The sequence below is a fragment of the Loxodonta africana genome, chromosome 7 (genome assembly GCF_030014295.1).
Source record: "Loxodonta africana isolate mLoxAfr1 chromosome 7, mLoxAfr1.hap2, whole genome shotgun sequence".
NCBI lineage: Eukaryota > Metazoa > Chordata > Mammalia > Proboscidea > Elephantidae > Loxodonta > Loxodonta africana.
In genome coordinates, this window is record NC_087348.1 from 92,910,977 (window position 1) to 92,928,819 (window position 17,843).

General features: G+C 52.8%; 1 protein-coding gene across 3 annotated transcripts; it reads left to right on the plus strand.

The window, feature by feature from the left end:
- The first annotated feature begins 5,138 nt into the window (after positions 1 to 5,138).
- Positions 5,139 to 13,913, plus strand: SERPINH1 (serpin family H member 1). Of its 3 annotated transcripts, XM_010599575.3 has the most exons (6): positions 5,139 to 5,253; positions 6,696 to 6,739; positions 9,598 to 10,265; positions 11,660 to 11,758; positions 11,868 to 12,100; positions 12,935 to 13,913. In XM_010599575.3, exons 3-6 carry the CDS (start codon positions 9,641 to 9,643, stop codon positions 13,235 to 13,237), a joined length of 1,260 nt encoding a protein of 419 aa, XP_010597877.1. In that variant the 5' UTR covers positions 5,139 to 5,253; positions 6,696 to 6,739; positions 9,598 to 9,640; the 3' UTR covers positions 13,238 to 13,913. The 3 variants fall into 3 exon arrangements, with proteins under 3 accessions (XP_010597877.1, XP_003420080.1, XP_023394686.1); XM_003420032.4 differs by lacking the exon at positions 6,696 to 6,739; XM_023538918.2 differs by lacking the exons at positions 5,139 to 5,253; positions 6,696 to 6,739 and adding an exon at positions 7,839 to 7,938.
- Positions 13,914 to 17,843: the final 3,930 nt, after the last annotated feature.

Genomic DNA, 17,843 nt, shown 5'->3' on the forward strand with positions numbered 1-17,843 from the left:
CATGTCTTCTGGGGTTCCTCCAGTCTCAGTCAGACCATTAAGTCTTGTCTTTTTACTAGAATTTGAGTTTGGCACCCCACTTTTTTCCTGCGCTGTCAGGGACTCTCCGTTGTGTTTTCAGGGTGGTCATTGGCAGTAGCCAGTCACCATCTAGTTTGCCACAGAAGAGTTCTGAGCTGGTGCAATGGATGGAACCATGGGCTGGGGTCAGGATACTGTGTTTTGTATCTGGTTCATTCCATCTCCCAGTGGGAACAATATCCTTGCCTTGCTGGGTTTTTGCACATGGCACCCCAATCATACATAGTAGGTTTCAAGAAAAAGGCAGAGGGGAATGTCAGTAGGCAGAAAGGAGCTGGTAAGGAGAAGGCTTTGGAGAAGTCACACCCTCTCATTTTACAAAAGTGAAACTGAAGCCCAGAGAGGGGAAGTGACTGCCCCAAGGTTTCTCAGCAAATAAGGGGTGAAGAGATGAGCATGGGATCCCTGACTTCCTCGCTGTGAACTACCTGTTTCCCTTGAGTCTGTGCCTCTACATGTACATATTAGGCACACCCGTGCATGCCATGTATGGTGCCTTTGGATTGCTGGAGAGCTACATAGACGTGTGCATATGGACTGCGTGAAGGCCCTGCCCCCTTGTGCTGTGAACATGGCATGTGAGCGGGTAGACACACGTGCATATAGAGCATGTCGGTGGGCATGTGTCTCCTGGGTGTTATGTCATGTGTGTGTTATGTGTCCGTGGGTAAAGGCACTGCATCTTCCTGTGTGCCTTCACTCCAAGACAGAGGGAGTGCAAAGGGGTGGGAGCGGGGGCCCGGCCTGCTCTGGGAGGAGGAGGAATGAAGCAGTGGCCAAGCTATCGCCCACCCCTCCACTCAGCCCCTTACCCTCCTGCATGGCAGCATCAGGGACAGCCCACTCGGTTGCAAGGCCCCAGACTCCACCAGGGAGAATCAAAGATTGCACAAACCGTGTTTCCTTGACTCATGCCTTGAGCTAAGAGCACATTCTTGGCCTCAGGACAGAGGCTCAAAGGAGAGCTGCCCTTGGCAGCTCTGGCTCCCTGAGGGACTGCTGAGTCAGGACTGTGCTGCTGGAACCTCTTTGGGGCCCAGTTTTTTCCCATGTAAAATGGAAAAAGAGATTAAACTTCTTCCCAAACTATGTCCTATAATTAAAAGTGAGATACTATTTAGGGTGCCTCGCTCAGGGCCTGGCCCCAGCAAAGTGGCCCATAAGTGTCACTCCAGTCCTCTCCACTCCCCTCCTATGGACACGGTACGGTCAAACAGAACTTAGCTCGGTTCTAGCTCTGGCTCTAACTTTCTGTGTGACTTTGAGCATGCTGCCTAGCCTCTCTGGTCCTCAGTTAAAAAGGGAGAGATTCTTATTTACTGTAGGGATTAAATACGGGAACGTGCTTGGCACTTAGATGACATGTTAGTTTCTGTCCTAGGATTCTATGGGTGAGGAGTGTGTGAATCTAGCCCTGGGGCCAAGGAAAGATGTTTCTGCAATATCTGGGCCTGCATACCTCACTGGTCAGTTTGAGGGTGGTATGGGGATAAGAGGGCTTGGGGTTCAGGGCATAGACTCTGGCCCAGCTCTACTCTGATTTTCCTGTGTGACCTTGGGAAAATTCCTGTTCTTCTCTGGGCCTCAGTTTTCCTCTCTGAACAATGTGGGTGCAGTGGACTCAATGGTTTTCTCTTTCCCAATGCCCATACCTCCTGGTACCTAGAGGATTCCAGCTGGGCTCTTGCATGGTGGCAGGAACAGTTACTGCAGGGAGCTGAAGGCACTGAAGGAATCCAGACATGAAATGCTATACAATTTTTCTGCATTTCAGTTTCCTCCCCACCCTAAAGGGTGCTTTTCCAGAAAGTGCAGCCTCAGAGTGTGGGGGGAGGGCTGCAGTCATCCTGGGATGGGCTCAGAGCTAAGAATAATGTGGCAAAGGCTCTTGAAATTTTTTTGCTGATCCTTGAAATTTAAAGGAGCCGTTACCTCTCTTTCCTTGGGAAGGCCAGGTTTGTAGCTCAGTACGCTCAGGCACTTCCCCTCACGCTCTCGCTCTCAGTGGTGTGTTTACCAGGTGCCTGTTTGGTGCCCTGCCCTGTGTGAGTGCTGGGGACTCTGAGTGAGAAGGAGAAGGCTGTACCCTTCCAGAGTCTTCAGGGACATTCAGTGACAATACAGGGTGATGACACAGTGATAACGCAGCATGACAGGCCACAGAGGCTTCTGTGCTACTCTGTGACTGACAGGTTCTTTAGAGCCCACCCCCTCCCTGGGCCTCAGTTTCCTTATCTATTAATAGAGAGCATTGCTTCTTTCTACTTTCCCTTCTAGGGTTCTGGGTTTATCTAACAGCATGAGCCTTAGTTTACCCCTCTGCAAAATGGGATAGTCATAGCACCTTCAGCTTACCCTTCACGTGCTGGTGCGGCTTAAGAGATCTAAAAGATGCAAGAGTGCGGAGGAAAGGAAGTCTTTGTGGGATTTTGGAAATCTGGACCCGCTGGATAGCAACGTGAACCTTTCCTTCATTCTGCCGATTTCAGTGGACCTTTTCTGTTCCTGCCCTATCCTTTAGCTCATTGAACAAATTACAACCTGGGGCTGAACTCCTAGGGTCAAGGCAGACGGGGGCCTCTCTGGCCAGGAATCCAGGCTGTTTTCTTTGGTTTGTAACCAAAAAAACCCAAACCTGTTGCCATTGAGTCAATTCCAACTCATAGTGACCCTATAAGACAGAGTAGAACTGCCCCATAGAGTTTCCCAGAAACATCTGGTGGATTTGAGCTGCTGACTTTTGGTTAGCAGCCGTAGCACTTAACCACTATGCCGTCAGGGTTTCCTTGGATAGGAAGGACTTATCCTTAGAAGTAGAGTCCCTGGGTGGTGCAAAAAGTGAATGCTCTCAGCTGCTAACAGAAAGGTCAGCAGTTTGTGTCCACCCAGAGGTGCCTTGGAAGAAAGACCTGGTAATCTACTTCTGAAAAATCAGCCATTGAAAACTCTATAGAGTGCAGTTCTGCTCTGACACACATGGGGTAGCTGTGAGTCGGAGTGGACGGCAACTGGTTTCTCATCCTTAGGAGCAATGCACAGCTGAGACATGAGAACCAGGACAGCCACCCCAGAGAGGCGGACACCTCTCTAAGGTTGGAAGATTTTGTTAATGATCAGAAAAAAAGAATACAGGGTTGCTTCTGAAGGAAGTGAGCACCCTGTGCCTGGAGGCGCCTGATGCTTACCTTTTGGGGATAATGCAGAGAAGATTTCTGCCTGGGCCTGCAGAAAGTGACCAATCTTTAATATTTTCATTGAAAGTTGCCTTGACTCTGAGAATTTAACACTCTAAGATTCTTAGCTAGATTCAAAGATTCCATAGGGCTTCAAGTATAAGAAATATTCTATGATGATAACTTTAGTATCCTAGTCCTTTGATTCAAAGAGTCTGAAGCTTTTGGGACCTAAGATTTCCCACAGCCCTTGTAATCAGAAGTCTGGGCAGCAAGGAGTAGCCCTGTGGCACAGTGGTTAAGTACTCAGCTACTAACTGAAAGGTCCATGATTTGAACCCACCATTCAGGAAGAAAGATGTGGCAGTCTGCTTCCATAAACATTTACAGCCTTGGAAACCCTATGGGGTGGTTCTACTCTATCCTATAGGCTCACTACGAGTCAGTTGGCAACAGGATTTTTTTTTTTTTTTTTGATTAGCAGTGGCCTAACCCAGACAGACTGAGAAGTTGGCCTGCATCACCAAGGAACCCCCACCCTGCCTCAAGACCAGAGACTCAGGTGATTCATTTGCCCAGTGCTGGGATTCATTTATACCTCAGGATTCAGTGATGCACCTGGAAGACAGAAGGTGCTCAACACAACTTGTTGATTAAATAAATGAACGAGTGAATGATGTGTCTCTCCACCATATCCCTTCCTCTCCCAACTGTGCCCATTTGTCTGTGTCACTATTAAAGAAGATTGCACAGGGGACGAGGTGGTGATGGTTCTAAATTATGTTCTGTCCGACGGAGTTATCTACTGACATACACGTACCCTCCTTAGAATGTACATTCTTGAGGGCAGGGACTTTGTCCAGTTCTCAGCAGTATCCTCAGCACTGGGAACAGTAATGAATACTCCAGCTTAACTCAGAGCTCAAGAGCCTATCAGTTGTGGGAGGGCAGGGTGGGAGGAGCTGATAGCCAGACCTAGATCCCGTGGGAGGGGACCCAGTCAGGGAGGGCACCGGGATAACCGAGGAGAAGGAAAGAGAGAAAGGAAACAAGGACCAACTTGGCACCACATCTCACAGCCACGGGAGCTGAGGGTCAGAAAAGGAAAGTAACATGCTTAGAGTCACAAAGCACTGTTAGTGGAGAGCTCGGGCCTTCCTTCTGGTGCACTCCTCTAGGCCCAGCAGCACCACTCAACCTTCCCTGGGTGTCTCTGCCTCTGTGGCTCCAAGGCTTGGTCTTTCCGGGGGCGGGGAGTAGGGCTCACCCAACCCCCCCCCCATGCCCAGGCTTGCGGGGCATTGAGGTTGATCTCAGCTCAGCCAAGGAGTTTAGGGTGTCTCCCAAAGTCTGCCCATCTCTCCTGAAGCAAAGGAGAGGGACCCTGGCTGAGCAGAGATGCGGTGGGAGTGGGAAAGGAGAACCCAGTTAAGTTTCAGCTCGAAAACGGGGGAACGGATTCGCTCCGTGGCAAAGCCACCGCAGGTGAAGGGTGCCAAAGTGAATGGGCGCCTTGGTAGGCCGGCCTGTCAGAGAGCCCGGGGGTAGCGGGGGCTGCAGTGCCGGGGAGCTGGACTCTGGAGCCCAGTGTCCTCTCCAGCTCAGTAGTCCGAGTCCCCCGCAAGGGTCCCGAGTGTCCGATGAGCCCAAGGACGCCCGCGCGCTCCAGAGGACGTCCGGGTCGGAGTGCCAGGCCCGGCGTCTGGCTCCCCGCGACCCCGCCGGCCATCCGATGAGGAGGGCAGTAGGACCCAGGGGCCGGGAGAGTGCCCGGAGAGCGAGGGGGCGGGGGCCCGGCGGCTTGGGGGAGGTCTTTTGGCTTTTTTGGTGGAGCCGGGGCGCCCTCCGGAAGCTTTTCCAACTTTCCAGAAGTTTCTCGGGACGGGCGGGAGGGGGGCGCCATATATAGATCCAGAGAGCGGGCGAACGGGTGGAGAGTAGGTTTCGTGTGCGGCCGGAGAGCAGGCTCCTGTCCCCGCGCCAGCCGAACTCGGCCCAGGTGAGGGGCGGGGGCCGGCCTGGGTGCGGCGGGAGCGGCCTAGGGAGGGCGCCGGAGCTTCGAGGGTGTTCGGGGGGGAGGGGGTGAGAAGGGGCGGGAGGCGTTGGGGCCAGCCCAGGGCCCTCAAATTGGGGGGGGGGGGTATGCAGGGAGCGGGAGGGCTTGGAATCGAGAATCCGGGCTAGATGGTGATGCGGGCAGCAAGGCTGAGGTCTAGGGATGGGGGACCAGGGCTTTCGGAAGATCTGGAAAAAGTGGAGAAGCCCTTAGAAATTTGGGGCGAGGGAGTGGCAAAGAGGAGACAGTGGGGCTAGGGGCCAGGGTGCTGAGACTGGACCCTCTGCAGGAATGGAGGAGGAGGAGATGGGGTCTGGGGCCTTTTGTAGCCACAATAGGGAAACAGAGTAGCTTTGCAGTCCAAGGTGCCTCATGAGCTTATTGGGGGGCATCTAAACTTCCTACTGAAGGTAGAGGCTGGATGGTAGGAAAAGAGTCACCTTGGCTTTTCCTGGAGTGAGGTTCTTGGCTCTTGGGGTCCTCATGGTTTGGGAAAAGTCGCCAATGGTGGCTGCATTTCTAGTGGCCTGTGGTGTGGTGTGTAGATGATGGTAGTTAGAGGAGGGACTTGGCTAGCATCAATCTCCCCCTTCTCCCACCCGAAAAGGAAAAGAGTGGGTAAGGAGTTGCCTGGGTGTGCATCCTTGCTGGGTGGGGAGGGGGAGCTGAGCAGAAGGCTTCTGGTCACCCGTCACCCTTTTTCTATGCTCTAGCCCACTGCCACCTGGTTTCTGGAGTAACTGCAGGGTTAAGGGCACTTCCAGAGGCCACGTTCCCTGCCCCCAGCTCAGGGGCATTCCTGAGGAGGTTTGAGAGGAGGAAGAAGAATAAAAACACTTCCAGCTCAGCCCAAAGTTCCGACTCCTCCTCTTCCCAGGCTTCCGGCTAACCCCGCTGGGCCAGGGCCCGGATGGAGGCAGAAGGAAAATTGAGGGGCTTTGGATCCTTGGAACTCTCTGGCTGGAGCCACACCCTCTTGGCCCTCAGATAGTTCACCTGCCCATCCCCCTTTCCAAGGCCTCCTGTCCCCTCCTTTTGTCTCTGGTCATGGGGATTCCCAGCAGAGACTTTTTTTTTTTGCACTGGCTGTGTAACGGGACACCACATACTTCCCTCAGGAGGAGCTGTGTGGGGGCTTCTGAGAGGAGGGAGCCCTGTGCTTGGAGGCCTGGCCCCCACTGATCCCTGTGGGACCTTGGTAGCTCCCTGCTCCTCTCTGGCCTCAGTTTCCCCCACTGTACAGGGAGGGATTGGCCTCCAAGGCCCCTGTAGATCTGGGGCTGGTTGTGGCCTCCCTGCTAGGGGCTGAGTGTAGATGGGGTGCCCTTTCTGTCCTTACCACCTCCCCTTTTGCCCGTCCTCCTCACACTTCTGTTTTCTTTCAGAATGAAAAAGGCAGGCAGTGACCTCCCTCTGAGACAGTTTCAAGGTACTTTAGACTCCTTCAAATCACTTTGCAGGGTTTGAGACCCTTTGGTGGCCCCCTGGCATCTCCTCTCCATACCTCTGATTTACCCAAGCCCAAATCCAGCCCCAACTGGCAATTTGATCTTGTATTTTTTTGGTGGCACTGTAAATTGCCTAACCTTGGCCTGAGGGCTGGGATTTCTCTGTGGCAAGATAGGCTGGGCCATGGGCTGGTTTGCTTGCAGTAACTCGCCTTTCTCTATTCCTGCTGCTAGCTGTAGCATGGCAGCCCTTGTCCCCAGCTGCTTATATTCCTTCATAGATTGATGTGCACATGCGAAACTAAGGCCTGAGGAGGCTCCTGGAGTGTCACAGCAAATCCTTGGGACCTGAACTGAGGCCTCCTGCTTCCCGGGTGGAAGCCCCGCTCTGCTGGCTGGCAGTGAGAATTCAGCTTCCTGCCTGCCACGTCACCGGGAGCAGGAGCGAAGTTGTGTGGCAGCCTGAGGAATCCCAAACTAGTGATTTGGAGCTTTCTTGAAAAGCTCCTCCCAGCCCTTTGAGGTTCTGGTTGGCTGGGGATTGGGGCTATCAAGATGGTGTCTGCCGCGTGGCAGGGCTGGGAGCCAGGTCCCTTGATTGCCTCCCAAGGGGATGCTGGTGGCCTCTGCAGAGACCTGAGATCCAGCATCAGCTCTCTGGACTAGAGGTGGCCTTAGAGTGGGTTGACCATGTCTGTTGTATGGGCGTAATAATTAGTAGTGTCTCATTTTACTCTGGAAGCACCCCCATTTAAACCATATATTATAGTTAACTCTGCCTTTGCTGCTCCAGGCTTGGTGGGGAAGGAACCAGGGCTGGGAGGGAGGTGGCCTGGAGCTTAATCTAGGCCCTAAGGGCTCTGCCCACCCCCAACCACTCTGTACTTTAGGGTAGGACTGAGATCTTTCTTGTACCAGGCATTTGTGGATCTCAGTGGCCCTTTCTCCTTCCCCTACCTCCCTCGGGTACCGTTTGCTTCTCCTTTAAACTGTACTTCAAGACCCTCTAGGAGGGTGGCAGTCCAGGGAGGCGGGGATGGCTGCAGCCAAAGAGTCTTCCTGAAACCCCATGATCCCACAGGCAGGCCACAGTCTTGAGGGTCTTCCACCAGGATTCTGAATTTTCGGTCTTTCTCGAAGAGGACCCCAGGATCGGATCCCAGCCTCCCCTTAGCCTCCAGTGAGGTTCCTTTTCACAGTCATCTCCTCTTCCATTCTGCTATGTGAAGTAGAGGGGAAATTATCTGAAAGAGGGAAGCATGGGACTGTTCTTTGTAAAGAGACTGTCCTGATTCGTCCCCGAAGACAGAAGTGAAGTGGGGCTCGTCCTAGGGGGCATTGATACTGCTTTGGCTTGGGGAGGGGCCTGAGGTTACCCCAAAGCCACAGAGCAGATGGCCTATGTGGCAGTGGCTGTCACATGGCAAGGGAGAATGAAATCAATATGGCCACAGCTTCCTGAAAGGCTGGACACACACCTGGCCAGCCTTTGGTGGTGGTAGTGGTGGTGGCGGGGGGTGTTGATTGAACTGTGACTCACCTCTCCTCCAGCATCCTGTCCTTGCTGCTCTCTCAGGAAGCCACCCCCCTCTGTAAGTTTCTGAAGGAGTTGGCCCCACGACCTTTTCCTCTGGGAATTTCCCATTCGTTCCAGGGGCTGTGGGTAGATGGGCAGGTCAAGTTCTTGCCAAGATAGAGGCCTTGGGCATGGAGGTCCAGGCCTTTGCAGCTTAGAAGGGAGACTGAGGCTCAAGAGAGGGGTGAATTACCCCTCCCCCCAACAGACAGACACATACATAGACAAGCACTCATGATCTCCCTTGGGGCGGTAGAATGGAGCATTTGGGCAGCCCTCTTTTATTCTTTTTTAACTTATTTTTATTGTGCTTTGAGTGAAAGTTTACAAAACAAGTCAGTCTCTTGTACAAAAACTTATATACACCTTGCACCCTGGTGGCATAGTGGTTAAATGCTACGGCTGCTAACCAAAGGGTCGGCAGTTCAAATCCGCCAGGCGCTCCTTGGAAACTCTATGGGGGCAGTTCTACTCTGTCCTATAGGGTTGCTATGAGTTGGAATTGACTCGATGGCACTGGGTTTATGTACACCTTTTAGCTGCTCTCCCCCCTATGAGTCAGCATACTTCTCTCCGCACTGTATTCCGATGTCCATTCAGCCAGCTTCTGTCCCCTTCTGCCTGGGCAGCCCCCATTTAATGAGTGAACCAGCCAGTGATTAATTAACATCCCAGGGCAGAATGAAAGGCATGGGGGAGGGGGAGGGGGAGGCCTATAGCTCTGCCCTATGTGACAGTCCTTGCCCAGGCACCTGGGCTTCTTGGAGATCCTCAGCCTGGCGATCGCTTTTTCCTGCTGGAAAAGGACACCGTGGTTGTGTGAGATCGGGGTCCTGTATACACACTGATGAGGACCCCAGGCCTGGCCAAGGGACCCTGTTTTATATTCATTCAGAAACAGCTGAGATCTGCTGTGCACTAGGCACTGGGGATATAGTGGGGAGCCAAACTAGTTTTGTTTCCTGTCTTTCTGGAGGTCACAGTCTAGGTCACAGAAATAAATACATAATAAACAAAAATAAGTATGTGTGGTAACTCCAATGCAAGGAATCAATAGGGTGGTCAGGTGGTGACTTGGTGGGAACCCTGCTTTGGATAGAGACATCAGGGAAGGCCTTTGACACGGTGGGCATACAGACCCCTATCCTGGTTAGCCCCCAGTCAGGTCTGGGCTCCCCAGAACTCGCTTTCTTGCTGCTACCACCTGGGGACTTGGTGACAGGGAGGACAGCCTAGGGCTTCAGGGCCACCCTCTTTCTGTAGCCCATACAGGTCCACTGAGGTATACACAGCCCACCTCCCAGACATGCGGGCCCTTCTGCTCATCAGCACCTTCTGTTTCCTGGCCATGGCCCTGGCTGCTGAGGTGAAGAAGCCGGCTGCAGCAGCCGCAGCTCCTGGCACCCCAGAGAAGCTGAGCCCTAAGGCAGCCACACTGGCTGAGCGCAGTGCTGGCCTGGCCTTCAGTCTGTACCAGGCTATGGCCAAGGACCAGGCAGTGGAGAATATCCTGCTGTCGCCCGTGGTGGTGGCCTCATCGCTGGGGCTTGTGTCGTTGGGTGGCAAGGCGACCACGGCATCACAGGCCAAGGCAGTGCTGAGTGCAGAGCAGCTGCGTGACGAGGAGGTACACGCGGGCCTGGGTGAGCTGCTGCGTTCGTTCAGCAACAACACTGCGCGCAATGTGACCTGGAAGCTGGGCAGCCGGCTGTATGGGCCCAGCTCGGTGAGCTTTGCCGATGACTTTGTGCGCAGCAGCAAACAGCACTACAACTGTGAGCACTCCAAGATCAACTTCCGCGACAAGCGCAGCGCCCTACAGTCCATCAATGAGTGGGCCGCGCAGACCACCGACGGCAAGCTGCCTGAGGTCACCAAAGACGTGGAGCGCACAGACGGCGCCCTGCTGGTCAACGCCATGTTCTTTAAGCGTGAGTCCAGGACAAGGTTGGGAGAGGGGGCCTGGGCCCAGAACCAGGGACAGTGAGAGAGGGCTGAGGGTGGGGTCTTGCCCTCCCCACAACCAGTAACAAGAGTTATAACAGTATTCCCTGTGTTAAGCATTTTACCTCTTCTCATTTAACCCTCAGAACCTCTCAAGGCAGGCACTGTTATTAAACCCTTTTTCTGTACTGGAACCAAGGTTTTGAGAGGGCAGGGATTCAAACTCTGCAGAGGTACTCCAGAGGACATGATCCTACATATTGTATCAAATCAAATGCTATCGCTTGTAAAAAAAGATCTAACTTTAGAAATGTTAAAATTCAAAGAGTAGGTGTTTTGGCATCAGTAAAATTCAACAATCAATTCTGCCTCAGTATTGAGTCCCTGGTGGCATAGTGGTTAAGAGCTACGGCTGCTAACCAGAAGATCAGCAGTTCGAATCCACCAGTCACCGCTTGGAAACCATATGGGGCAGTTCTACTCTGTCCTATAGGGTCGCCCTGAGTCGGAATCTACTCGACAGTGACAGGTTTTTTAGTGAGCTGGAGAGAGGCCCCATACCTGTGATCACCCCTAATCCTCAAAGCAAACCTGGGGGCAGGCAGTGCTGTGTTCATTTCACAGGAGAAGAAGCAGGCTCAGCTAGGAGGTAGCAGAGCCAGGACTCAGGCCCAGGGGTCAGTATTGAATTGGATATTCAATTTGGGGTTAGTGAATATTTTTGAGTACCTATGTATATTGACTGTTAACCTCACAATTGCTGTGAGGATGAGGCAGCAACCTCTGACTGACAAATGAGGAGACCAAGGTAGGAGAGGTGGAAAGGTCTGTCAGTTGGTGGCGGAGTCTGGATTTGAACACAGGTCTGTTGTAAAGGCAAGGCAGGCCTCAGGCCATTGTCACTTACATGGTGTTTTGGTTATTTTTTTAGCCACAGAGACAGTTTGCAAACAAGAATTAAAGCTGGTCTTAGGGTGCTTCCTGCCCAGGGCACAGACCCCACAGGTAGCAGGTGGGGTGGAAAGCCCAGTTCAGCGCCAGTGCTAGGGCAGGGTATGGAGGTGGACACTGAGGTGGCTGAGCTGAGGGTCCTCCTTCTGAAGGACTTCCCAGTCATGTGGGAGCAGCCAGGCCCTGACTGTAGAGACCCACAGCCTCAGGCAGCATGTCCTGGGGCCAAGAACCCCTCCCTAAATCAGAGTACTCCTTGGCTGGGTGCTCAGGGAGGAGCTGGGCCACAGTTGGGCCCTGAGGAATGGAGCAGAGGCCTGGTGGCAGGGATAAATCCAGGGTGTGCAGTTGGGATGGTGTGGGCTATGATTGTGTCTTGGGGCGGGGGGCGTGTCTCATAGCAAATCTCGTGTTCTGCATCTCACTACAGCACACTGGGACGAGAGATTCCATCACAAGATGGTGGACAACCGTGGCTTCATGGTGACCCGTTCCTATACTGTGGGTGTCACGATGATGCATCGCACAGGTAGGTGCCTTGCCAGGCAGGGGGATGAGAGGAGGTGTCTGAGGGTGCTTGGGGCCTGGCTTACCCACATGCTACAGCATGCCCAATGCCTTCTCTGCCCTTCTCCCAGGCCTCTACAACTACTATGATGATGAGAAGGAGAAGCTGCAAATTGTGGAGATGCCCCTGGCCCACAAGCTCTCCAGCCTCATCATCCTCATGCCCCACCACGTGGAGCCCCTCGAGCGCCTTGAAAAGCTGCTGACCAAGGAGCAGCTGAAGATGTGGATGGGGAAGATGCAGAAGAAGGCTGTGGCCATCTCGCTGCCCAAGGGTGTGGTGGAGGTGACCCACGACCTGCAGGTGAGGGGTGGCTCAACTTGGGCCTATAGGGCTTAAGGGAGGCGGGGCTTGGGGCACCCATTCATCAGCTCAGCAGGGCTTCCCTGAGACCCCTGGGTGTCCAGGCAGTACTCAGTTATGCTGTGGGAGAGGCTGGGGGAGGAGGTGTGGGCCTTGCCCTCGGGAAGGTGATGATCACACAGGTAGCTGAATGTAACTGAGCACTTGCTGGGTGCCAGGCATCCTTCTAAGTGGTTTATATGTATTAAACTCTTAATCCTCAAAACAACTTTTTAGATAGAACTATAAACCCTATGTTTACAGATGAGGAAACCAAGGCTCAGAAAGGTTAAGTAACTTGTCCAAAGTCATACCTAAGTCCCAGAATGATGTGGACATAGCTATCCTTTAGATCTGTCTTTCTCAAACTTGAGTGTGCGAAGATTCAGCTGGAGAGTTGATTACAGCAAGGTTCCTGGGTCAGTGGCTTTGGACTGGGGTCAGGGGATGTGAGTTTAGAATAAGTTCCCAGGTGGTGCTGATGCTGCTGGTCCATGAACCGCATGTTGTGAAGCCCTGGTAGAGATTGCTCAGAGTGCCAAGGGTGAGTTCTGACTTCTCTCCTGAGTCTCAGTTTTTTTCTCTGTGTAGTGGGGATTAGAATCTCTTGCAACATTGTCATGAGAATTAAGAAAGCAGTAGTCTGAAGGGCCCAGTGCTGTGTTTGGTACATATAAGGTTCTTTACTCTTTGAGGAGTGGGCAGGGTAGGAGATGGTAGGCCGCATGGATGGAGGGTGAGGGTCTATGAACCTTGGCTGTCATGGCCTCACCTGGCGCCCACCTGATCCCACAGAAACACCTGGCTGGCCTGGGCCTGACTGAGGCCATCGACAAGAACAAGGCAGACCTGTCGCGTATGTCGGGCAAGAAGGACCTGTACCTGGCCAGCGTGTACCATGCCGCTGCCTTTGAGTGGGACACAGAGGGCAACCCTTTTGACCAGGACATCTACGGGCGTGAGGAGCTACGCAGCCCCAAGCTGTTCTACGCTGACCACCCCTTCATCTTCCTGGTGCGAGACACCCAGAGTGGCTCCCTGCTGTTCATTGGGCGCCTGGTCCGGCCCAAGGGTGACAAGATGCGTGATGAGTTGTAGGGCCCCAGGGTGGGCACAGGATGTCAGGAGGTAGCCGAAGGCTCCTGAGACACATGGGTGCTATGGTGGGGGTGGGGGGGGGTGGGGATCTGAGGTACCAGCCTTGAACGTTCCACGGGGTGGGGTGGGGTGGGGCAACAGACCAGGGTTGCTGAGTGTCTGAGCAGACCTTCCCAGCCAGAATCCACTCCACTCGGACATGGGCCCCAGATACCATGAAGCTGGGCCCAGAGACTCCATATCCTGTGGGATTTGGCAGTAGTCACCGTGCCCTGGCCTCAGAGCCCTAGGATCAAGTCTGCCTCAGTCAAGCATACATACTTACAGCCAAGTGTTTTTTCATCTGAACCAGAATCCAGCTGGGGATGTGGCTCAGCCCAGCTCTATGCCAGCCTTCTCCCAACTTCCCTCAACTACAAATTAGGTGCTGCAGCCCCTGGGACCAGGCACCCCCACAAGGGCCCTGGCCCCCATAAGGGGGATTGGAAAATAGCTCACAGGAGGGGGTCCTGGCAAACTCTGGTCAAGAATCATTATATTAGGCATCCTGGGAATGAACTTTTTTTTTTTTTTTTTTTTTTTTAGTTTTTCAAAGATGGGGAGGGAAGGAGAAACTTGCTGTCAAACCAAGAACTTATTTGTATAATTTTGTTTTTCAATAAAACTTTCCAATGAAGTTTTGTTGGAGGATGGAAGAAGATTGGATGATTGAGATTCTCAGGTCATTCTTCTCAGGGGAGAAGGTCTCACTCTGTTAAGCCAGGTTTCTACTAACAACCCCCATGGACCTGAAATGTTGGCAATACACTCTGCATGGATAATACTGTGCGGCAGGTCCACTACACACTGACTCGGCAAATTGTTTTGGGGAAGGTTGGCCTGGCAGCGTTGGAGGGGTTGTGGCTGCAGAACCTGGAAGACAGCACTGGTCCTGGAGCCCAGGGCGTCCCAGTCCTGCTGTGCGTGGCCTCAGTCTTCAGCCCCCAGCCTTTCGTTTCCAGCTAACCTCATTCCATACCCAGGGACAGAGGGTGCAAACTCAGGCTCACATTTATCTTTTGACAGGGCTTTTGAAGGAAAGAGCTTGTGGGGAGTCCTTGCTCTCAGATGACACAGCATGTTGGGTTTGTAGTAGGAAGGGAGAAGAGACCCAACACGGTCCCTCCTGAAACAGTTATCTCTCATGGCCCAGGGCTCCTGACATCATACCTCAAGGGCACAGGACAGGAGGCTGATGGCAGAGGAAACTGGATTTAAGCCCCATCTCTGCTACTTGCTGACTATGTGACCTTGGGCAGGCCACTTCCTCTGTCTGGATCCCCTCTGCCAACAAACTGCCCTGGGGGTTGTTGGTGTAAGGAGGGAGCCCCTACCTGGTCAAGCACCCCAGCTGCAGTTGTCTTAAGATGTGAATGGGGCTGCAGAAGGGCCAGCTGATTCATCCCCATTATTACCACAATGGGGTATCAGCAAAACTGTTCAGAGTCCCAGGTCTGCCTGTACTGCAGACACAGGAAACGATACTCTGCTCTCAAGGTGCAGACGTAGGGACAGTGACAGGTGTGCGCAGTACTCGCTGTGCTTTAGGTCACCTGATCTTTCCATTCACAGACCTGCCAACCTATTCTTCTGCCTCAGGCCTTTTGCACTAATGGTTCTGTCAGGTCTTTGCAGTACAGCTCTTTGTCGTCTAGGACTCAGCTGCTCAGAGAAGCCGTTCCTGATTGTCTAACATAAAGCAGCCCGCCTCCTACCCAGTTTCTCTACCATGTTTTCCCATTTTATTGGCTCCTTAGCACTATGGCATTATCTGCCTATTGGTGTGTTCAGTGTCTCCCCTACTAGGATGGAAGCTTCAGGAGAATTTACACCATGCCTGCCTGTTCATCACTGTGCATTCTGTACCAAGATTCAGTATTTTATACAAATGAGGCACTCAGAATATGTTTCCTGAGTGAATTAATGAAAGGGCTGTGCTAGAGGGGTGCTGAGGGCTGTGGGAGCCCAGAGGAGGAAGCTATGACTGCCTGGGGAGATCAAGGAAGGCTCCACAAAGGAGGTGGCATCTGGGCTGCCTTGAAGGGTGATTAAGCATTTCTGGATCAAAATAATGATTTGAATAATACCAGCCGGTACACTGTTTTGCTCCTGTTGTGTGCTGGGAAGTTGATTGCAATTCACAGCAACCCTATATGACAGAGTAGAGCTGCCCCATAGTGTTCCTAGGCTGTAGTCTTCACAGAAGCAGAGCACCAGGTCTTTTCTCCCGTAGAGCTGCTGAGTGAGTTTAAGCCACTGATTGATCTTTCTGTTAGCTGAGCACTTAACTGTTGTGCCACTATGACTCCAAAATCAAATCTGTTGCTGTTGAGTCAATTCCGACTCAGCAACCCTGCTGCCCCATAGGGTTTCCAAGGAGTGGCTGGTGGATTCGAACTGCCCATCTTTTGGTTAGCAATGGAGTTCTTAACCACTGCACCACCAGGGCTCCACTATGACTCTTACCGTGTACCAAATACCAGGTTGGTCATTTAATATATATAATTTTTTCAAGCCTCCAAATAGCTTGGAAGCATACAAAAACAGCAGCAGTTTGGCTAGGTAGGGATTATCACCCCCATTTTACAGGTGAGGTAGTAACAAGCAGAGAGAGATTAAGTGACTTGCCTGAGGCTCCACTGCCCGAGGGCCTGAGCTGGGATTTGAACCTAGACAGTTGCTCTTGCCTCCATGCAAGAGCAGTAGGGGGTTGGCCAGATTCCAAAAACGAAAGGGTCTAACCTGCCTAGAGTTTGCACATTTAATCTCCACAGTAGCCCCGTTAGGTGGGAAGTCATTCTAATACAGGCACAGCTCAGTGGCAGGCAGGGCCTGGGCTGGAACCTAGGACTTCCGGCCCCAGGGTCTGGCCTGCTACAGCTCCAGCACCAGGTGGGAGTGGGCAGTGAAAGAAGCCAGGCCTGGGTGTGGGGGTGGCCCAGAAGGCCCGGAGGCAACACTCCTCCATCCCGGCACAGGAGGGGAAGGGGGTACAAAGCCATGCTCTCATCCGGGATATCTAGCACCCTCACAGTGAGGGGTGGAGCTGCTGGTGTGGAAGGTGGCAGTGTAGGCAGGGGAGGCGGGTGGGTTAGGGCTGGGGTAGAGGCTAGGGGTCCCGCCAGTGTTAGCGCCCCCAGTGGCCCATCGCAGTCCTGCATGGAGCTTTTCTGCCACCTGGAGGCCATCGTTATGCCCACCCTAGCCAGTTCCTGTGGAGTCAATGCAGACTCGTGGTGACCCCATGTGTGTCAGAGTAGAGCTATGCCCCATAGGGTTTGCAATAACTGATTTTTCGGAAGTAAATTGCCAGGACTTTATTCCGAGGTGTCTTTGGGTGGACTCGAACGTCTAACCTTTGAGCAGCTGAGCACGTTAACTGTTTTGCACCATCCAGGGACTCTATTCCCATCATGGTGACTGTTAAAAGTCTCAGAGATGATGACCCTGCTGGATCGTGAAGGCCCTCGATGCGGGTGCAGGTGTGGGGAACTGGAGAACTGGAGGTTACTCTTTTACTGACTGCCTACTAGAGTCCCCGGGTGGGGCAAATGGTGGTTTGGTGCTGTGGTGCTTAGCAGCAAAGGTATTGGAGTCTGACAGGCCTGGCAGGAGTCCCAGCTCTGCCCTTCCCTAGCTCTGTGATCTCGGGCAAGTTATTTAACCTCTCCAAGCTTCAGTGCCCTCAGTAGTAAAGCAGAAGTGGTAACAGTACTTCTCTCACAAGATTGTGGTAAAAGTTACATGAGGCAATCCATGACACTTGACAAATTATATGTGGCTAGTAAATATTAGCTTTTAATAAAGTAAGGTAAGTAATGTAAGATCACGTAGCAGAACTGGGAGTTGAACTCACCTCTCTGTGACTTTAAACCCTGATTCTTTCCATTATGCCACACAACCTCCAGGGCAAAGTGAGCTGAAGTGATCAGGGGAGACTCCCTGGAAGAAGGAGTGCTAGAGCTGGAGAGAAAAGAGGGAAAGAGGCATTCCAGATGAGGGGAACAGCATGGACAGAGGTGTGGTAGCTGAAACTGCATGGCGAATTTAGAGCACAGCAAGGAGCTGGTGGGGAGCATGGGATTAGGAGATGGAAGGCAGGCCTGGATGTGAAGCCGAAGGCAGACCTGCTCCTAGGGAGGCTCGGGGTGGCAGGGAGCCCCAGGACGAGGCACAAAGCAGGTCAGTGAACATTAATAAGAGCAGAGCAGATGTTCACCATCTGCCCTGGTCTGTCCCTACAATTTCCCCTTCCTCCCACATGCGTTACTCAATTTCTCACCACTTCTTCCTGGACTTTTTCTCCCTTTTTCCTTTTGCTCAGGTTGTCTTCTCTGTCTGGTATGTCCTTCTCCATCTCTGCCCATGGAGCCCTTCCTCATCCTTTAAGGTCCATGTCAAAGGTCTCCAAGTCCCCCAGGGAACCTTCCAGCTCCCCAGGCAGAAGCATGGCTTCCTCTGTGCTCCCAATGCTTTGTCCAAGCATCTCTGACTGCACACAGGGACTTGATCCTTCACTATATTTGCTCTCCCTTCTTCTATTCTCTTAGTGCAACATGGACCTGTC